The sequence below is a fragment of the Oncorhynchus clarkii genome, chromosome 6, assembly GCF_045791955.1.
Source record: "Oncorhynchus clarkii lewisi isolate Uvic-CL-2024 chromosome 6, UVic_Ocla_1.0, whole genome shotgun sequence".
NCBI lineage: Eukaryota > Metazoa > Chordata > Actinopteri > Salmoniformes > Salmonidae > Oncorhynchus > Oncorhynchus clarkii.
In genome coordinates, this window is record NC_092152.1 from 14,235,177 (window position 1) to 14,255,618 (window position 20,442).

The window sequence follows — 20,442 nt, forward strand, 5'->3', positions numbered from 1 at the left end:
TATTTGTGGCAACTGGGTTGATATTTGTGGCAACTGGGTTGATATTTGTGGCAACTGGGTTGATATTTGTGGCAACTGGGTTGATATTTGTGGCAACTGGGTTGATATTTGTGGCAACTGGGTTGATATTTGTTTTATTACATTTCTTCTTTTTTTTTAACCTTTATTTAACTTGGCAAGTCAGTTAAGAACTAATTCTTATTTACAATGACGGACTACCGGGGAACTGCCTTGTTCAGGGGCAGAACAACAGGTTTTTACCTCTCAGGGATTGGATCCACCAACCTTTCGGTTACTGGTCCAACGCTCTAACCACTAGGCTACCTGCCGCCATAGATGATGAAATGATGTAACCAACAAGAAAATACTATGCTTGCACACAAGGAATGGACATTTTTCATTAAAAGCTTAATGAAAACCTGCAACAATACTAGCAAGCCTATTGTCTTACAGTCAAAAGGCTATAGCCTATTATTGAACATTCAAAGCAGCTAATTAAACATAATTTTCAAACATTTGATACAAACCGTAATTCCCTGGAAAAGCCAGTTGTAAACAGCAGATCTAATGTGAGCGGTTCCATACGTGACAGAGATGAACATCTCCATTAGAAATGTAGAAAGAGGGGGATGCTAATAGCAACAGCTCAGATGGGTTGTTAATATAACTGGGATTATGCCTTCGGCTTCTGGACAACGAAAGAGAGTAGATATGAAAACCAATATAACAGGAGAGAAATGCGGGTTAATGGCATGAGGGATTCTTTATGAAATAATTGAATCCACGTTTCTATGGATGGAGTTTGGCTAGGCTAAACTCATTGTAAAGTGGTGGTGACGCGCTGGTAGCCAGCCTACCATTGTAAAGTGGTGGTGATGCGCTGGTAGCCAGCCTACCATTGTAAAGTGGTGGTGATGTGCTGGTAGCCAGCCTACCATTGTAAAGTGGTGGTGATGCGCTGGTAGCCTGCCTACCATTGTAAAGTGGTGGTGATGCGCTGGTAGCCAGCCTACCATTGTAAAGTGGTGGTGATGCGCTGGTAGCCAGCCTACCATTGTATGGTGGTGGTGATGTGCTGGTAGCCAGCCTACCATTGTAAAGTGGTGGTGATGCGCTGGTAGCCTGCCTACCATTGTAAAGTGGTGATGATGGGCTGGTAGCCAGCCTACCATTGTAAAGTGGTGGTGATGCGCTGGTAGCCTGCCTACCATTGTAAAGTGGTGGTGATGCGCTGGTAGCCAGCCTACCATTGTAAAGTGGTGGTGACGTGCTGGTAGCCAGCCTACCATTGTAAAGTGGTGGTGACGTGCTGGTAGCCTGCCTACCATTGTAAAGTGGTGGTGACGCGCCGGTAGCCAGCCTACCATTGTAAAGTGGTGGTGATGCGCTGGTAGCCTGCCTATCATTGTAAAGTGGTGGTGATGCGCTGGTTGCCAGCCTACCATTGTAAAGTGGTGGTGACGTGCTGGTAGCCAGCCTACCATTGTAAAGTGGTGGTGACGTGCTGGTAGCCTGCCTACCAATGTAAAGTGGTGGTGACGCGCTGATAGCCAGCCTACCATTGTAAAGTGGTGGTGATGCGCTGGTAGCCAGCCTACCATTGTAAAGTGGTGGTGACGTGCTGGTAGCCTGCCTACCATTGTAAAGTGGTGGTGACGCGCTGATAGCCAGCCTACCAATGTAAAGTGGTGGTGACGTGCTGGTAGCCAGCCTACCATTGTAAAGTGGTGGTGATGCACTGGTAGCCAGCCTACCATTGTAAAGTGGTGGTGACGTGCTGGTAGCCTGCCTACCATTGTAAAGTGGTGGTGACGCGCTGATAGCCAGCCTACCATTGTAAAGTGGTGGTGATGCGCTGATAGCCTGCCTACCATTGTAAAGTGGTGGTGATGCGCTGGTAGCCAGCCTACCATTGTAAAGTGGTGGTGATGGGCTGGTAGCCAGCCTACCATTGTAAAGTGGTGGTGATGCGCTGATAGCCAGCCTACCATTGTAAAGTGGTGGTGATGCGCTGATAGCCAGCCTACCATTGTAAAGTGGTGGTGACGCGCTGATAGCCAGCCTACCATTGTAAAGTGGTGGTGATGCGCTGATAGCCAGCCTACCATTGTAAAGTGGTGGTGATGCGCTGGTAGAAATACAAATAGCAGCTCTTTTTAATCGTGGTCATCAAAACAGTTTTTAAGACGCAATTGTATTTAGAATTGTTATGTATTGAGAAATGACTGGGCTTCTAGAAGTATGTTTCTCTCCAGTGCCAGCTCTTCCAGGAGCTGCTCTCACATTGTCCGGCAGGTGATAGGCTCTGTAATTCCACTAAATTAAGCAAATTAACCTATAGACTGATTAGCATTACTGGTAAAATGTATATTCGGCGGATTACTGATTAACGGTTAAACTAATATGGATGGAGTACTTCCTACTGAGTTTTAAAATCATACATATAGAATTGGTACACACACACACTGAGTCAGTCACTGACATCCCTGCCCCCTTGTCTCTGAGCATTTGCCCCGACCACCATACATAATGCAGGCGCATGGAAAGCACCTACAGGCTAATGTCAAATAATAATATTGCATGGCCCCCTGCAGAATTGGAAAACCTTGGGTGGGACTGCACTAACGATCTCACGCTGCTAGCATTACAAAGTGCAAAAAGGTTCAGGGAGAGGGAGGGAAAGAAGAGAGAGAAGAAGGAGAGCGTGAAGAGAGAGAGAGAGAGAGTGAGCGAGAGAGTGAAAGAGTCTCCTAATTATGTGAAACCTATTCCAGTTGAAATACTTAAAATATATTAATATGGACTCTTCATCTCTGTTGATATGATCACACATCTCGCTCTCTCTCTCTGCTGATATGATCACACGTCTCTCTCTCTGTTGATATGATCACACATCTCGCTCTCTCTCTCTGCTGATATGCTCACACATCTCTCTCTCTACTGATATGCTCACACATTTCTCTCTCTCTGCTGATATGATCACACATCTCTCTCTCTGCTGATATGATCACATATCTCTCTCTCTCTCTCTCTGCTGATATGCTCACACATCTCTCTCTCTGCTGATATGATCACACATCTCTCTCTCTCTGCTGATATGCTCACACATCTCTCTCTCTGCTGATATGATCACATATTTCTCTCTCTCTCTCTGCTGATATGATCACACCTCTCTTTCTCTGCTGATATGATCACACCTCTCTCTCTCTCTCTGCTGATATGCTCACACATCTCTCTCTCTGCTGATATGCTCACACATCTCTCTCTCTGCTGATATGATCACACCTCTCTCTCTGCTGATATGATCACATATCTCTCTCTCTCTGCTGATATGCTCACACATCTCTCTCTCTCTGCCAATATGATCACACCCCTCTCTCTCTCTGCTGATATGCTCACACATCTCTCTCTCTGCTGATATGCTCACACATCTCTCTCTCTCTGCTGATATGATCACACCCCTCTCTCTCTCTGCTGATATGATCACACATCTCTCTCTGCTGATATTATCACACATCTCTCTCTCTGATGATATGATCACACATCTCTCTCTCTCTCTGCTGATATGCTCACACATCTCTCTCTCTCTCTCTGCTGATATGCTCACACAGCTCTATATCTCTACTGATATGATCACACATCTCTCTCTCTCTCTGCTGATATGATCACACAGCTCTATATCTCTGCTGATGTGATCACACAGCTCTATACAGTGGGGCAAAAAAGTATTTAGTCAGCCACCAATTGTGCAAGTTCTCCCACTTAAAAAGATGAGACAGACAAAATTAGAAAAAAAATCCAGAAAATCACATTGTAGGATTTTTTATTTATTTATTTGCATTAATTAATTCCACCATAATTTGCAAATAAATTCATTAAAAATCCTACAATGTGATTTTCTGGATTTTTTTTCTCATTTTGTCTGTCATAGTTGAAGTGTACCTCTGATGAAAATTACAGGCCTCTCATCTTTTTAAGTGGGAGAACTTGCACAATTGGTGGCTGACTAAATACTTTTTTGCCCCACTGTATCTCTTCTGATATGCTCACACATCTCTCTCTCTCTCTCTCTGCTGATATGATCACACATCTCTCTCTCTCTGCTGATATGATCGCACAGCTCTATATCTCTGCTGATATGATCACACAGCTCTATATCTCTGCTGATATGATCACACAGCTCTATATCTCTGCTGATATGATCACACAGCTCTATATCTCTGCTGATATGATCACACAGCTCTATATCTCTGCTGATATGATCACACATCTCTCTCTGCTCTGACCTCTCTATTTCTAACACTTACAGACACGCAAGATCATCATCACAGATCTTTTAAACACATGACTATGACACTTGAGTCTTAACCCTTGTCTTATAATGTGTGTGTGTGTGTGTGTGTGTGTGTGTGTGTGTGTGTGTGTGTGTGTGTGTGTGTGTGCATATGTACCCACGTGCAAATGTTTTGTTTTTCTGTTGTATTTCAATCAACATTCACATTACTTCAGTATGTTCACAGCAAAAAAGTCTAAAGTCAGCCTGAAATACAAAGGGGGAGAGATAGATAGATGATAGATAGTTAGTGATGATAAGGGGCTTTAAGCCATCTTTTATGACAGAGGGAGCTAATCGGCTACTGCTAATGAGCCCCTATTAGTGTGTGTAGAGATAGTGTCAGGAGAGACAGGCAGGGAGAAGAGGCAGTGCTGACAGCTCACACACCGCCCATCAGTCCCACCGAGACCACTAGGCCTGTCAGAGACGACAGTGACATCTCACACACACGCGCTGCATACGCATGCATGTACACACACCATACACGCACGCACGTACAAACGCTGGGACATGCACGTGCACACAGACACCCACCCACATTGGTGTGAGCGCTACAGCCAACAACTGTGATGAGACAAAGAGGCTAGTCCTCTATCACATTCTCAACACATTAAAACTCCCAAATACCCCACACACTGTCCACTGTGCCTGTTGGACGTCGAGAGACAAGGTCTGTGTGGATGGATAAGCTGTCAAAGACTTGAAGATGACGTGACTTTCATCAACTTCTGTTAGGTTTGACAGAAGGGCTGGGTTGAGGAACCTTTGTTTCTGTTTGTCATCATGGCGGACATTTCTTTTGATCACTGCAATATTCCCTTCTTGTGTATGAGTGTACGGCAAGGTGGCCAAGGTGTGTGTGTGTGTGGTTAAAAGATGGTGGGCCATGATCAGAACGCTGGGTGTGCGTGTTTACAGAGTGTGTGTTCCACAGATAATCATTCCATCGGTCAACCGTGGTTTAAGGGGACAAAGCTGCTCTGACCAGGGAGAGAGAGGGAGGAAGATCGAGTGAGAGAAGGAAGAGTGTCATGTGGTTAACACTCACACACTGAGAGCATACTGGAGCATGGCCAAACACACCACAGCCTGGCCACAAACAGCCTTTCTTTCTTTCCTTCTCTCACTCTCTCCCAACCCCGCCCACAACCATTTCTACACTTGCATCTATCCATCACCCTCTTCCTAACTGCCTCGATCCCAACTCCACCCATTAACCTCCCCGTTTGCAGCTTTTATGGCCCGTCTATGGCTTTCTTATCCCCCCCACCCTCCATCACCCCTCCCTCGCTCACCCGTATGGGGATCTGCTCTGTCTCGCTCTCCTTCTGTGGGTTGCGGTACTTCTCGTAGAAGTCCCTCTTCTTCTTGCTCTCCCGGTCGTCCTTGCGCTCTCTCTTCTCGGCGGGTTCGTCCGAGGCCTCGGGGGAGGGCAGGGGGGTGGGCTTGGCCGGCCTCTCCACCTCCAGGTGGTTCTCATTGGGGTTGAGCACCATCACACCGTAACCCTCCTGGAAGACAACACAACAACACACACACGTTAGTTAGAGTCCACAGACTTTCCTCCGACTTGTAAATGTGTATGTGTGTATGTGTGTGTGTGTGTGTCTTAGCCAGTGAATAGCACTTAGTGAGTCCAAAGGCCATGTGTCTGTCACTTTTCAACTTCTAATCGATCCATCCATCACTTAACTCAAGTTTTAGGGCCGACACATACGTGTGGTACCTTTGAATTGGGACCAACTTCATATCCATTGTTTTAGCAACTTACTACCAAACACAAGAAAAATATGATAATGTACACAGCAATGAATGTTTCATAATGTTAAGATGTGAAATTTATAAACAGATGCATAGAAATAAATTAAAATTGTTAAAATATGCTGTAAAATTAAGACAGTGCAATAGCAAGCAGGGAAAAAGATCATGTGAATTGAAATAGGCAGAATCTATTGTGGTCTGGGGAAGTTTTCACAGGGCCTAAGTGACTTCTTCAACTCTGAAGTCATTTTTAATTAAGTGTGTTTATTATCCAAGCACTCTGAAAGGAGGAAACGGAGGGATTCCTGTTCCACTTTGGCTGCACTTCACACACTCCCCCTCTGTACGTACACACACACACACACACACACACACACACACACACACACACACACACACACACACACACACACACACACACACACACACACACACACACACACACACACACACATACACACACACACACACTCCCCCTCTGTACGTACGTACACACACACACACACACACACACACACTTCCCCTCTGTACGTACACACACACACACACACACACAGATCTGTCCTGTCAAAAAGGCTTTTTAGAAGACGAGTGTAGGAGTTAGAGAGGAAATGTTTTTCTGATTCCTCCCAGAGTCGCCATCAAGCACCCCGTCTACAGACGGCAGCACGTCTCCTCCTTTTAATATGTGTTAACACAATGTGTCCCTCATCCTTTTTAATATGTGTTAACACAATGTGTGTCCCTCCTCCTTTTTAATGTGTTAACACAATGTGTCCCTCCTCCTTTTTAATATGTGTTAACACAATGTGTGTCCCTCCTCCTTTTTAATGTGTTAACACAATGTGTCCCTCCTCCTTTTTAATATGTGTTAACACAAAGTGTGTCCCTCCTCCTTTTTAATATGTGTTAACACAATGTGTGTCCCTCCTCCTTTTTAATGTGTTAACACAATGTGTCCCTACTCCTTTTAATATGTGTTAACACAATGTGTCCCTCCTCCTTTTTAATATGTGTTAACACAATGTCTGTGTCCCTCCTCCTTTTAATATGTGTTAACACAATGTGTCCCTCCTCCTTTTAATATGTGTTAACACAATGTGTCCCTCCTCCTTTTTAATATGTGTTAACACAATGTGTGTGTCCCTCATCCTTTTTAATATGCGTTAACACAATGTGTGTCCCTCCTCCTTTTAATATGTGTTAACACAATGTGTCCCTCATCCTTTTTAATATGTGTTAACACAATCTGTGTCCCTCCTCCTTTTAATATGTGTTAACACAATGTGTCCCTCCTCCTTTTAATATGTGTTAACACAATGTGTCCCTCATCCTTTTTAATATGTGTTAACACAATGTGTGTGTCCCTCATCCTTTTTAATATGTGTTAACACAATGTGTCCCTCGTCCTTTTAATATGCGTTAACACAATGTGTCCCTCCTCCTTTTTAATATGTGTTAACACAATGTGTCCCTCATCCTTTTTAATATGTGTTAACACATTGTGTGCCTCCTCCTTTTTAATATGTGTTAACACAATGTGTCCCTCCTCCTTTTTAATATGTGTTAACACAATGTGTGTCCCTCCTCCTTTTTAATATGTGTTAACACAATGTGTGTGTCCATCCTCCTTTTTAATATGTGTTAACACAATGTGTGTGTCCCTCCTCCTTTTTAACATGTGTTAAAACAATATGTGTGTCCCTCCTCGTTGTAATATGTGTTAACACAATGTGTGTGTCCATCCTCCTTTTTAATATGTGTTAACACAATGTGTGTGTCCCTCCTCCTTTTTAATATGTGTTAACACAATGTGTCCCTCCTCCTTTTTAATATGTGTTAACACAATGTGTGTCCCTCATCCTTTTTAATATGTGTTAACACAATGTGTGTCCCTCCTCCTTTTAATATGTGTTAACACAATGTGTCCCTCATCCTTTTTAATATGTGTTAACACAATGTGTCCCTCCTCCTTTTAATATGTGTTAACACAATGTGTGTCCCTCCTCCTTTTTAATGTGTTAACACAATGTGTCCCTCCTCCTTTTTAATATGTGTTAACACAAAGTGTGTCCCTCCTCCTTTTTAATATGTGTTAACACAATGTGTGTGTCCCTCCTCCTTTTTAATATGTGTTAACACATTGTGTCCCTCCTCCTTTTTAATATGTGTTAACACAATGTGTGTCCCTCCTCCAACCATCGACGTCAAACCTGCCCTGAGCACCTGGTGTGTGTTGACAACAGCAAAATGACAGTTTCACACGTTGCAAATGATTGGTATTCTCACACCCTGTCAACGACCGACTCATTTAGCCAGAGCCCCCTCCTCTCCCCAGGCGTATTAGAATCAAACTTTCAGATAGTCCAAACCAAATGAGACACATCTGAACAAATTGCAGCAGTGCGAGTATTTTATAGATGAGTATTTTATAGATTTATAGAATAAATGAAGGGCTTACTTTATTAGCAACTGTTTCTGTGTTTTAGGTCATAACTACTTAACTAAATCTTTGACTGAAACACTTAAACTCCTAGAAAAAGATTGTGAATGAAAAACTATAAATTAAATAATTAAAAACGTTTTTTTATTTTTATAATCTGAGACCTTTTTAAGGAAGATGTACAATAGAATTTGAAGTACAAATTAATTGAATCATATTAAGACCAAAAAGAGAGGATGGCCAATGAAACAAAGCAGATTAAATGAAAGATATCTGTTTTTCTTATTTCCTATCGAAATAATAAGCACATTACAGAACTAAAGGAACACATATCCAAGGTAAATCACAGCTGTTCATTATAATGACTCAAACATCACCTGTAAAAAATATATCTAACGGACAATCCTAGAAAATCCATTATTCTACATATTATACTAGAAATGCATATAAATCTTTAAACCACACATGTCGGCGGCAACTCTTAATTGGGAACCCTTTATTAGAAAGCGGATGGGATCCTATAGTTAGGAGTTCCTTAGGCTGTTGGCTCTGGAATTAGTGAGTTTTCTTCCTGTGCGTTAGAGCTGCACATACGGCCAGGCACGGCCCCGCACGGCACAGCACCACCTGGGCTTGGAGCTGAGCTGGGAGGGAAGGAGCTGTCTTCTTTTCTCCTCTTTTGGGCATAATAGCTATCTGCACTGAGAGGGAGGAGTGGTAAAGTAATGGGCCAGGTTCTATTAAAGAGGCTCAGCTACAGGCCCCAGCTACAGGCTCAGGGCTGTCTTTGTTGGCAGAGCCACCATGGAGTAGTTCACATGGACCTTACGACCGGAGAGGACGAGGAGAGGAAGAAGGGAGAAAAAAGGAAAATGTGAGAGAATAGGAGAGGAGAAGAGAGAGAGGGGGAGAGAATAGGAGAGGAGAAGAAAAGAGAGAATAGGAGAGGAGAAGAAAAGAGAAGAGACAGAATAGGAGAGGAGAGAATAGGAGAGGAGAAGAGAGAATAGGAGAAGAGAGAGAATAGGAGAGGAGAAGAGAGAGAATAGGAGAGGAGAAGAGAGAGAATAGGAGTAGAAAAGAGACAGAATAGGAGAGGAGAAGAGAGAGAATATGAGAGGAGAAGAGAGAGAATAGGAGTAGAGAAGGGACAGAATAGGAGAGGAGAAAAAATAGAATAGGAGAGGAGAAGAGGAGAGAGAGAATAGAAGAGAAGAGAGAGAATATGAGAAGAGAGAATAGGAGAGGATAAGAGAGAGAATAGGAGAAGATAAGAGAGAGAATAGGAGAGGATAAGAGAGAGAATAGGAGAGGAAAAGAGAGAGAATAGGAGAGGAGAAGAGACAGAATAGGAGAAGAGAAGAGACAGAATATGAGATGATAAGAGAGAGAATAGGAGAGGAGAAAATAGGAGAGGAAAGGAGAAGATAGGAGAGGAGACAGAATAGGAGAGGAGAGAATAGGAGAGGAGAAGAGAGAATAGTAGAAGAGAGAGAATATGAGAGGAGAAGAGAGAGAATAGGAGTAGAGAAGGGACAGAATAGGAGAGGAGAAGAGACAGAATAGGAGAGGAGAAGAGAGAGAATAGGAGAGGAGAAGAGGAGAGAGAGAATAGAAGAGAAGAGAGAGAATATGAGAAGAGAAAATAGGAGAGGATAAGAGAGAGAATAGAAGAGGATAAGAGAGAGAATAGGAGAGGAAAAGAGAGAATAGGAGAGGAGAAGAGAGAGAGAATAGGAGAGGAGAAGAGGAGAGAGAATAGGAGAGGATAAGAGAGAGAAGAGAATAGGAAAGGATAAGAGAGAGAAGAGAATATGAGAGGATAAGAGAGAGAAGAGAATAGGAGAAGAGAGAGAATAAGAGAGAAGAGAATAGGAGAGAATAGGAGAGGAGAAGAGAGAGAATAGGAGAGGAGAAGAGACAGAATAGGAGAAGAGAAGAGATAAAATATGAGAAGAGAAGGGGGAGAATAGGAGAAGAGAAGGGGGAGAATAGGAGAAGAGAAGAGAGAGAATAGGAGAAGAGAAGGGAGAGAATAGGAGAAGAGAAGAGAGAGAATAGGAGAAGAGAAGGGAGAGAATAGGAAAAGAGAGAGAATAGGAGAAATAGGAGAAGAGAATAGGAGAGAATAGGAGAGGAGAAGAGAAAGAATATGAGAGGATAAGAGACAGAATAGGAGAAGAGAAGAGAGAGAATAGGAGAACAGAAGAGAGAGAATAGGAGAAGAGAAGGGAGAGAATAGGAGAAGAGAGAATAGGAGAAAAGAGAGAATAGGAGAAGAGAAGAGAGAATAGGAGAGGAGAAGAGGTCCCTTCAGGCTTTGTGCCACTGCCCACTAGTGGTAGGCTGGAAAACTGACTGGTAACACTGTCTTCTTCTGAATCACGAAGGAATGAGGAATGAGACAGAGAGAGAGAGAGAATGAACTAGACAAAGGATTAGGATGGATGGAGGTAGATGGAAAGAGAGAGTGAGAGACAAAAACAAAGATGGGAGAGATGGATAGGGTAAGAGAGAGATTGACAAGTGTTCAGCCCATCCATCCTTATGCCTCAGATCCATGCAGCACACAGGGAAAAGTGTTAATAGGTTGACAACATTAGGCCTACTAAACAAATGTTAGCCCTCTGTGCCCTAGTCCTTCCAGTGCTAATGGTGGCTAACCCTTACTGGTGCCAAGTCACCCTGAAGCACATTACTGTGAAGGGGACCTGTGTCCCCAGCATCCTAGACTTGTGCAGTAAGGCCAAGGGTTCTCGACCAAGTCAGAAACCAGAATTGATGTCAACAGAGAAAGGTTTGGGCGGTGTCAATCAAACATTAGTCTCTGTGTCTCTGACCCTGTTCTGTCCAGCAGCAAACACATATAGAGTGGGGAGAGAGTAAAGAGAGGGGGGAGAGTAAAGAGAGGAGAGAGTAAAGAGAGTGGGGAGAGAGTAAAGAGAGGGGGAGAGAGTAACGAGAGGAGAGAGAGTAAAGAAAGGAGAGAGATAGTAAAGAGAGGAGAGAGTAAAGAGAGGGGGGAGAGAGTAAAGAGAGGGGGAGAGAGTAAAGAGAGGAGAGAGTAAAGAGAGGGGGGAGAGAGTAAAGAGAGGGGGGGGAGTAAAGAGAGGGGGAGAGAGTAAAGAGAGGAGAGAGAGTATAGAGAGGAGAGAGAGAGTAAAGAGAGGAGAGAGTAAAGAGAGGGGGGAGAGAGTAAAGAGAGGAGAGAGTAAAGAGAGGGGGGAGAGAGTAAAGAGAGGGGGAGAAAGTAAAGAGAGGAGAGAGAGTAAAGAGAGGGGGAGAGAGTAAAGAGAGGAGAGAGAGTAAAGAGAGGAGAGAGAGAGTAAAGAGAGGGGGAGAGTAAAGAGAGGAGAGAGTAAAGAGAGGAGTGAGAGTAAAGATAGGGGGAGAGAGTAAAGAGAGGGGGAGAGAATAAAGAGAGGGGGAGAGATTAAAGAGAGGAGAGAGAGTAAATAGAGGGGGGAGAGAGTAAAGAGAGGAGAGAGTAAAGAGAGGAGTGAGAGTAAAGATAGGGGGAGAGAGTAAAGAGAGGGGGGAGAGAATAAAGAGAGGGGGAGAGATTAAAGAGAGGGGGAGAGAGTAAAGAGAGGAGAGAGAGTAAAGAGAGGAGAGAGTAAAGAGAGGGGGGAGAGAGTAAAGAGAGGGGAGAGTAAAGAGAGGGGGAGAGAGTAAAGTGAGGAGAGAGTAAATAGAGGGGGAGAGAGTAAAGAGAGGAGAGAGAGTAAAGATAGGGGAGAGAGTAAAGAGAGGGGGGAGAGAATAAAGAGAAGAGAGAGTAAAGAGAGGGGGAGAGAGTAAAGAGAGGAGAGAGTAAAGAGAGGGGAGAGAGAGTAAATAGAGGAGAGAGTAAAGAGAGGGGGGGAGAGTAAAGAGAGGAGAGAGTAAAGAGAGGAGAGAGAGTAAATAGAGGGGGGAGAGAGTAAAGAGAGGAGAGAGTAAAGAGAGGAGTGAGAGTAAAGATAGGGGGAGAGAGTAAAGAGAGGGGGAGAGAATAAAGAGAGGGGGAGAGATTAAAGAGAGGGGGAGAGAGTAAAGAGAGGAGAGAGAGTAAAGAGAGGGGGAGAGAGTAAAGAGAGGAGAGAGTAAAGAGAGGAGAGAGTAAAGAGAGGGGGAGAGAGTAAAGAGAGGAGAGAGTAAAGAGAGGGGGAGAGAGTAAAGAAAGGGGGGAGATTAAAGAGATGGGGGAGAGAATAAAGAGAGGGGGAGAGAATAAAGAGAGGGGGGAGAGATTAAAGAGAGGGGGAGAGAGTAAAGAGAGGAGAGAGAGTAAAGAGAGGAGAGAGTAAAGAGAGGAGAGAGTAAAGAGAGGAGAGAGTAAAGAGAGGGGGAGAGAGTAAAGAGAGGAGAGAGTAAAGAGAGGAGAGAGAGTAAAGAGAGGGGGGAGAGAGTAAAGAAAGGGGGAGAGTAAAGAGAGGAGAGAGAGTAAAGATAGGGGGGAGAGAGTAAAGAGAGGGGAGAGAGAGTAAAGAGAGGAGAGAGTAAAGAGAGGGGGGAGAGAGTAAAGAGAGGAGAGAGTAAAGAGAGGGGGGAGAGATTAAAGAGAGGAGAGAGTAAAGAGAGGAGGAGAGAGTAAATAGAGGTGAGAGAGAGTAAAGAGAGGAGAGAGTAAAGAGAGGGGGAGAGAGTAAAGAGAGGAGAGAGTAAAGAGAGTGGGAGAGAGTAAAGAGAGGAGGAGAGAGTAAATAGAGGTGAGAGAGAGTAAAGAGAGGAGAGAGAGTAAAGAGAGGAAAGAGAATAAGGCGGGGAGAGAGAATAAAGAGGGGAGAGAGAGAATAAAGAGAGGAGAGAGAATAAAGAGAGGCGAGAGAATAAAGAGAGAGAGAATAAAGAGAGGAGAGAGAATAAAGAGAGGAGAGAGAGAATAAAGAGGAGAGAGAGAATAAAGAGAGGAGAGAGAGAATAAAGAGGAGAGAGAATAAAGAGAGGAGAGAGAGAATAAAGAGAGGAGTTTTCTTAAATGTTGGAAGAATTTCGATATCAAACAGAATGTTTTATAAGCAGTTTTTTCCCCAGACATCCAAAAATTTACTTTTTCAAATCCACATGCAGGTGATACAAATTTCTATATTTATAGTATCAAAATGTGCAGATTCCAAGGTTTCCAAAACCCTGACTTACCAACACCAAATAACTCCTTGTTACAAGTCCTGTTCCATGATTGCCACACAGGAACAGATTTTTAGCATTTTTTATATTTAAACAAGTCAGTTAAGAACAAATTCGTATTTACAATGATGGCCTACTGGGGAACAGTGGGTTAACTGCCTTGTTCAGGGGCAGAATGACAGATTTTTACCTTGTCAGCTCTGGGATTCGATCCAGCAACCTTTAGGTTACTGCCCCGACACTCTAACCACTAGGCTAACTGCTGGTTACTGGCCCAACGCTCTAACCACTAGGCTAACTGCTGGTTACTGGCCCAACGCTCTAACCACTAGGCTAACTGCTGGTTACTGCCCCGACCCTCTAACCACTAGGCTAACTGCTGGTTACTGCCCAACCCTCTAACCACTAGGCTAACTGCTGGTTACTGGCCCAACGCTCTAACCACTAGGCTAACTGCTGGTTACTGCCCCGACCCTCTAACCACTAGGCTAACTGCTGGTTACTGGCCCAACGCTCTAACCACTAGGCTAACTGCTGGTTACTGGCCCAACGCTCTAACCACTAGGCTAACTTCTGGTTACTGGCCCAACGCTCTAACCACTAGGCTAACTGCTGGTTACTGCCCCGACCCTCTAACCACTAGGCTAACTGCCGCCCCAAAAGATAAAGTGTTATTTGAAGAAAATCTATTTTCCTATTCAGATTTTGCCCAAAATCTTTTTATCTCGTTAGCATGTATGAAATGTATTTATGAAACTGTTAAGACTGAGTCAAAATGACTGCTCATTGGCTCAAAGGGTGGTCCCTAGTGTTACAGAACCTCCTTCATTTATTCTGAAGGTTCGAAAAGATTGGATGTAATTGCCAACTGTAAGTACGAGGTCTAAAATATACAATTATATTATTCAAATGTATTATGAAAGTATTATATATTAATATTCTTAATCGCATAATTATAATCATCAACTAGTTAATGCTGTAGAAACAACGACTTTGGTCTTGATTGTCTCAAGTGCCTGTCAGTCAGAATAAATTTTAAAAATCTCACACTCTTGCTTGGTGTGGACACTGATGTTGGGTCAGTGTGCCTTTATGCAGTGATGTGCAGGATAAGCTTCTCACCACACACACACACACACACACTAAAACACCTTCCCATGCCCCTGCATGCCCTGTGCCACCGCCACATAGAGCCCTGGCCCAGAGGGCAGCAGTCAGAGGGGTCACACCTCGGCACCTCCAAGGGGGGTGCACTCCCGTCGCCCTGCTCCTGACGCTCTTTAGTGCTCCTTTGTTGGCCTGTCGGAGACCAGCCGAGTTCCCTCTGATAGCACAACAATGGTCGCCGCTCAGGAAGCCCAGCTCTGCCCTCTGTCACCTTCTAACGTTGCGCTGCGTCTCAGCATGACATCTCCTCACACACAGAGTATACATCTTACTCACCTCTCAATCAATGGATCAAATCAGTCCGCAAAAGAAAACAGAGCTACATAACGATCAAGGATAACAACTCCAATGGGAAACAATGATGGGGAATGTCAAACCGCGCATAGACTTTTATTGAACAACCTGAAGAAATGGCTGTGATAAAGCTACGTGGTCAGACTTGCGCTTATTTGGCTGAGAGACAGTGGAACGGTAATGAACCATTGTCTGTCTTCTCAGTGGCATCGTTTAAAGAAGGGGGACAGAAAATAGGCTAAGCCGTCCCTTTAAGACTATGCTAGCGCCATTTTTCCAGTGGGAATGAAATTAAATGTGTCTAATGTGTGTGAGTGGTGAGAGGCGGCTGGACCAGGCGCATGTTATCTGTGTGTGTGTGTGTGTGTAGCTTTGGGAGGCTTTGATGTGAGAGCTCTCGTGCAGCGAGCATGGCTTTGATGTGAGAGCTCTCGTGCAGCGAGCACGGCTTTGATGTGAGAGCTCTCGTGCAGCGAGCACGGCTTTGATGTGAGAGCTCTCGTGCAGCGAGCATGGCTTTAATGTGAGAGCTCTCGTGCAGCGTGTGAGAGCTCTCGTGCAGCGAGCACGGCTTTGATGTGGGAGCTCTCGTGCAGCGAGCACGGATTTGATGTGAGAGCTCTCGTGCAGCGAGCACGGCTTTGATGTGGGAGCTCTTGTGCAGCGAGCACGGCTTTGATGTGGGAGCGCTCGTGCAGCGAGCACGGCTTTGATGTGGGAGCTCTCGTGCAGCGAGCACGGTTTTGATGTGAGAGCTCTCATGCAGCGAGCACGGCTTTGATGTGAGAGCTCTCATGCAGCGAGCACGGCTTTGATGTGAGAGCTCTCGTGCAGCGAGCACGGCTTTGATGTGAGAGCTCTCGTGCAGCTAGCACGGCTTTGATGTGAGAGCTCTCGTGCAGCGAGCATGGCTTTAATGTGAGAGCTCTCGTGCAGCGTGTGAGAGCTCTCGTGCAGCGAGCACGGCTTTGATGTTGGAGCTCTCGTGCAGCGAGCACGGATTTGATGTGAGAGCTCTTGTGCAGCGAGCACGGCTTTGATGTGAGAGCTCTCGTGCAGCGAGCACGGCTTTGATGTGGGAGCTCTTGTGCAGCGAGCACGGCTTTGATGTGGGAGCGCTCGTGCAGCGAGCACGGCTTTGATGTGGGAGCTCTCGTGCAGCGAGCACGGTTTTGATGTGAGAGCTCTCATGCAGCGAGCACGGCTTTGATGTGAGAGCTCTCATGCAGCGATCACGGCTTTGATGTGAGAGCTCTCATGCAGCGAGCACGGCTTTGATGTGAGAGCTCTCATGCAGCGAGCACGGCTTTGATGTGAGAGCTCTCGTGCAGCATGTGAGAGCTCTCGTGCAGCGAGCACGGCTTTGATGTGAGAGCTCTCATGCAGCGAGCACAGCTTTGATGTGAGAGCTCTCATGCAGCGAGCACGGCTTTGATGTGAGAGCTCTCGTGCAGCGAGCACGGCTTTGATGTGAGAGCTCTCGTGCAGCGAGCACGGCTTTGATGTGAGAGCTCTCGTGCAGCGAGCATGGCTTTAATGTGAGAGCTCTCGTGCAGCGTGTGAGAGCTCTCGTGCAGCGAGCACGGCTTTGATGTGGGAGCTCTCGTGCAGCGAGCACGGATTTGATGTGAGAGCTCTTGTGCAGCGAGCACGGCTTTGATGTGAGAGCTCTCGTGCAGCGAGCACGGCTTTGATGTGGGAGCTCTTGTGCAGCGAGCACGGCTTTGATGTGGGAGCGCTCGTGCAGCGAGCACGGCTTTGATGTGGGAGCTCTCGTGCAGCGAGCACGGTTTTGATGTGAGAGCTCTCATGCAGCGAGCACGGCTTTGATGTGAGAGCTCTCATGCAGCGATCACGGCTTTGATGTGAGAGCTCTCATGCAGCGAGCACGGCTTTGATGTGAGAGCTCTCATGCAGCGAGCACGGCTTTGATGTGAGAGCTCTCGTGCAGCATGTGAGAGCTCTCGTGCAGCGAGCACGGCTTTGATGTGAGAGCTCTCATGCAGCGAGCACGGCTTTGATGTGGGAGCTCTCATGCAGTGAGCACGGCTTTGGGCAAAGACAAATTATGGGCTCTTGACAGGTACAAAGCAAGGCTGACAACAGTCACAGGTGAATGTGGGAAGGAGAGGGGATGTTTGAGTGTGTGTGTGTGTGTGTGTGTGTGTGTGTGTGTGTGTGTGTGTGTGTGTGTGTGTGTGTGTGTGTGTGTGTGAGAGAGAGAGTTTTAAGAAAAATATATTGTAGTGTGTGTGCTTTTGGTAGATGTGTGTATAAATGTATATACTGTGGCATTGCATAGCTGTGATAGATGTGTTGTAGATATGTGATAGTAGAGTAGGGACCTGAGGGTACACAATAAATGTGTTGTGAAATCTTTTGTGAATATATTGTAACTTTAAAAAAAAAAAAAAAAAAACTGCCTTAATTTTGCTGGACCCCAGGAAGAGTATCTGCTGCCTTGGCACGAACTAATGGGGATCCATAATAAACCCCAGGAAGAGTAGCTGTTGCCTTGGCACGAACTAATGGGGATCCATAATAAACCCAAGGAAGAGTATCTGCTGCTTTGGCACGAACTAACGGGGATCCATAATAAACCCCAGGAAGAGTAGCTGTTGCTTTGGCACAAACTAACGGGGATCCATAATAAACCCCAGGAAGAGTAGCTCCTGCCTTGGCAGGAACTAATGGGGAACCATAATAAACCCCAGGAAGAGTAGCTGATGCCTTGGCAGGAACTAATGGGGATCCATAATAAACCCAAGGAAGAGTATCTGCTGCCTTGGCACGAACTAACGGGGATCCATAATAAACCCCAGGAAGAGTAGCTGTTGCTTTGGCACAAACTAACGGGGATCCATAATAAACCCCAGGAAGAGTAGCTGCTGCCTTGGCAGGAACTAACAGGGATCCATAATAAACCCCAGGAAGAGTAGCTGATGCCTTGGCAGGAACTAATGGGGATCCATAATAAACCCCAGGAAGAGTAGCTGCTGCCTTGGCAGGAACTAATTGGGAACCATAATAAACCCCAGGAAGAGTAGCTGATGCCTTGGCAGGAACTAATGGGGATCCATAATAAACCCCAGGAAGAGTAGCTGCTGCCTTGGCAGGAACTAATGGGGATCCATAATAAACCCCAGGAAGAGTAATTGCTGCCTTAATTTTAAAAATGTTGTATTTAACCTTTATTTAACCAGGTAGGCCAGTTGAGAACAATTGCTCATTTACAACTACGAACTGGCTAAGATAAAGCACAGCAGTGAGACAAAAAAGTTGCTGCAGGGGGTGCTGAGTTGTTGACCGGGTTAGGGGTAGCCAGGTGGAAAGCATGGCCAGCCGTGGAAAAATGCATTTTGAAATTATAGATAATCGTAGATTTATCGGTGGTGACAGTGTTTCCTAGCCTCAGTGCAGTGGGGAGCTGGGAGGAGGTGCTCTTATTCTCCATGGACTTCTCCATGGACCTTTTCGAATTAGTGCTACAGGACGCAAATTTCTGTTTGAAAAAGCTAGCCTTTGCTTTCTTAACTGACTGAGAATATTGGTTCCTGACTTCCCTGAAGAGTTGCATATCGCGGGGGCTATTCGATGCTAATGCAGAACGCCACGGGATGTTTTTGTGCTGGTCAAGGGCAGTCAAATCTGGGGTGAACCAAGGGCTATATCTGTTCTTGGTTCTACATTTTATAAATGGGGCATGCTTATTTAAGATGGAGAGGAAAGCACTTTTGAAGAGAAACCAGGCATCCTCTACTGACGGAATGAGGTCAATATCATTCCAGGATACCCGGGCCAGGCCGATTAGAAAGGCCTGCTCGCTGAAGTGTTTTAGGGAGCGTTTGACAGTGATGAGGGGTGGTCATTTGACCGCGGACCCATTACGCACACAGGCAATGAGGCAGTGATTGCTGAGATCCTGGTTGAAGACAGCAGAGGTGTATTTAGAGGGCACGTTGGTCAGGAACTAATGGGGATCCATAATAAATACATTCACTATGTGCTTGGATCTGTATCTGAATTAAATAGTATGTGATCACACATATGCTACAGTATCAGCTATCACTGGCAATTCTCTTCTCCCTATTGGGGGGTTGTTATTGTGTTAGAATCAGGGCAGCTGACACTTCTGTTGTGTCTTTAGCTATGCCGGATTAAGTGACATGCTATTCTATAAAATCATTTCTCCATAATTAATATCACCTGATTGAGCTAATCATGTAAATGTAATTAACTAGAGAGTAGGGGCACCACAAAATAATATTTATAGAGCTGTTATCTTCCGAATAAACACTTAATGAGTCTGTCAGATTAGAAACTTATTTTGGATAAATAGAGTGCCCAATTTCAACTTCCTGCTACTCATGCCAAGAAAATAAGATATGCATATTATTATATATATTATTAGCATATTTGGATAGAAAACACTCTGAAGTTTCTAAAACTGTTTGAATCATGTCTGTGAGTATAACAGAATTTATGTAGCAGGCAAAACCCAGAGGACTAACAATTCAGATTTTTTATTTATTTGAGGTCTGTCTGTTCAGTGTGTCTCATTGGGAAACGATATTTCTTAGGCACTTGTTTGCAGTTCCTACCGCTTCCACTGGATGTCACCAGTCTTTGGAATTTGGTTGAGGTTATTACTTTGTGCAATGAAGAAGTACGGCCATCTAGGAACTGGGTAACACTGTTGAGAGTTGCGCAAGACTTGAAAAGTAGCGTTGGTTTGTTGTCTTCCTGTATTGAACACAGATTGACCCTTCTTCAATTTGATCGATTATTAACATTTAAAAATACCTAAAGTTGTACTACAAAAGTAGTTTGAAATGTTTTGGCAAAGTTTCCAGGTAACATTTGAGATTTTTTTCTAGTGACGTGCAAATTGGAAGCTGATTTTTTCTGGATTAAACACGCCAAATAAATGGACATTTTGGATATATATGGACGTAATTAATCGAACAAAAGGACAAATTCTGATGTTTATGGGACATATTGGATTGCCAACAAAAGAAGCTTGTCAAAGGCATGATTTATATTTTATTTCTGCGTTTTGTGTAGCGCCTGCAGGGTTGAAATATGCTACTCTCTTTGTTTACTGTTGTGCTATCATCAGATAATAGCTTCTTATGCTTTCGCCGAAAAGCCTTTTTAAAAACTGAAATGTTGGATGGATTCACAACGAGTGTAGCTTTAATTTAGTATCTTACATGTGAGATTTAACGAAAGTTAGATTTTTATATCATTTTATTTGAATTTGCCGCGCTGCATTTTCCCTGGCTTTTGGCCAAGTGGGACGCTAGCGTCCCCTATCCTAGAGAGGTTAAAG

The 20,442-nt window shown here is 44.7% G+C and overlaps 1 protein-coding gene across 2 annotated transcripts in view; it reads right to left on the bottom strand.

The window, feature by feature from the left end:
- Positions 1–20,442, bottom strand: part of LOC139411917 (cotranscriptional regulator ARB2A homolog) — a 272,716-nt gene that overhangs the window by 149,776 nt on the left and 102,498 nt on the right. For both annotated transcript variants that reach the window (XM_071158672.1, XM_071158673.1), the window contains exon 7: positions 5,632–5,847. In XM_071158672.1, the coding sequence (XP_071014773.1) occupies positions 5,632–5,847 (216 nt within the window). The remainder of the gene's footprint in view (positions 1–5,631; positions 5,848–20,442) is intronic.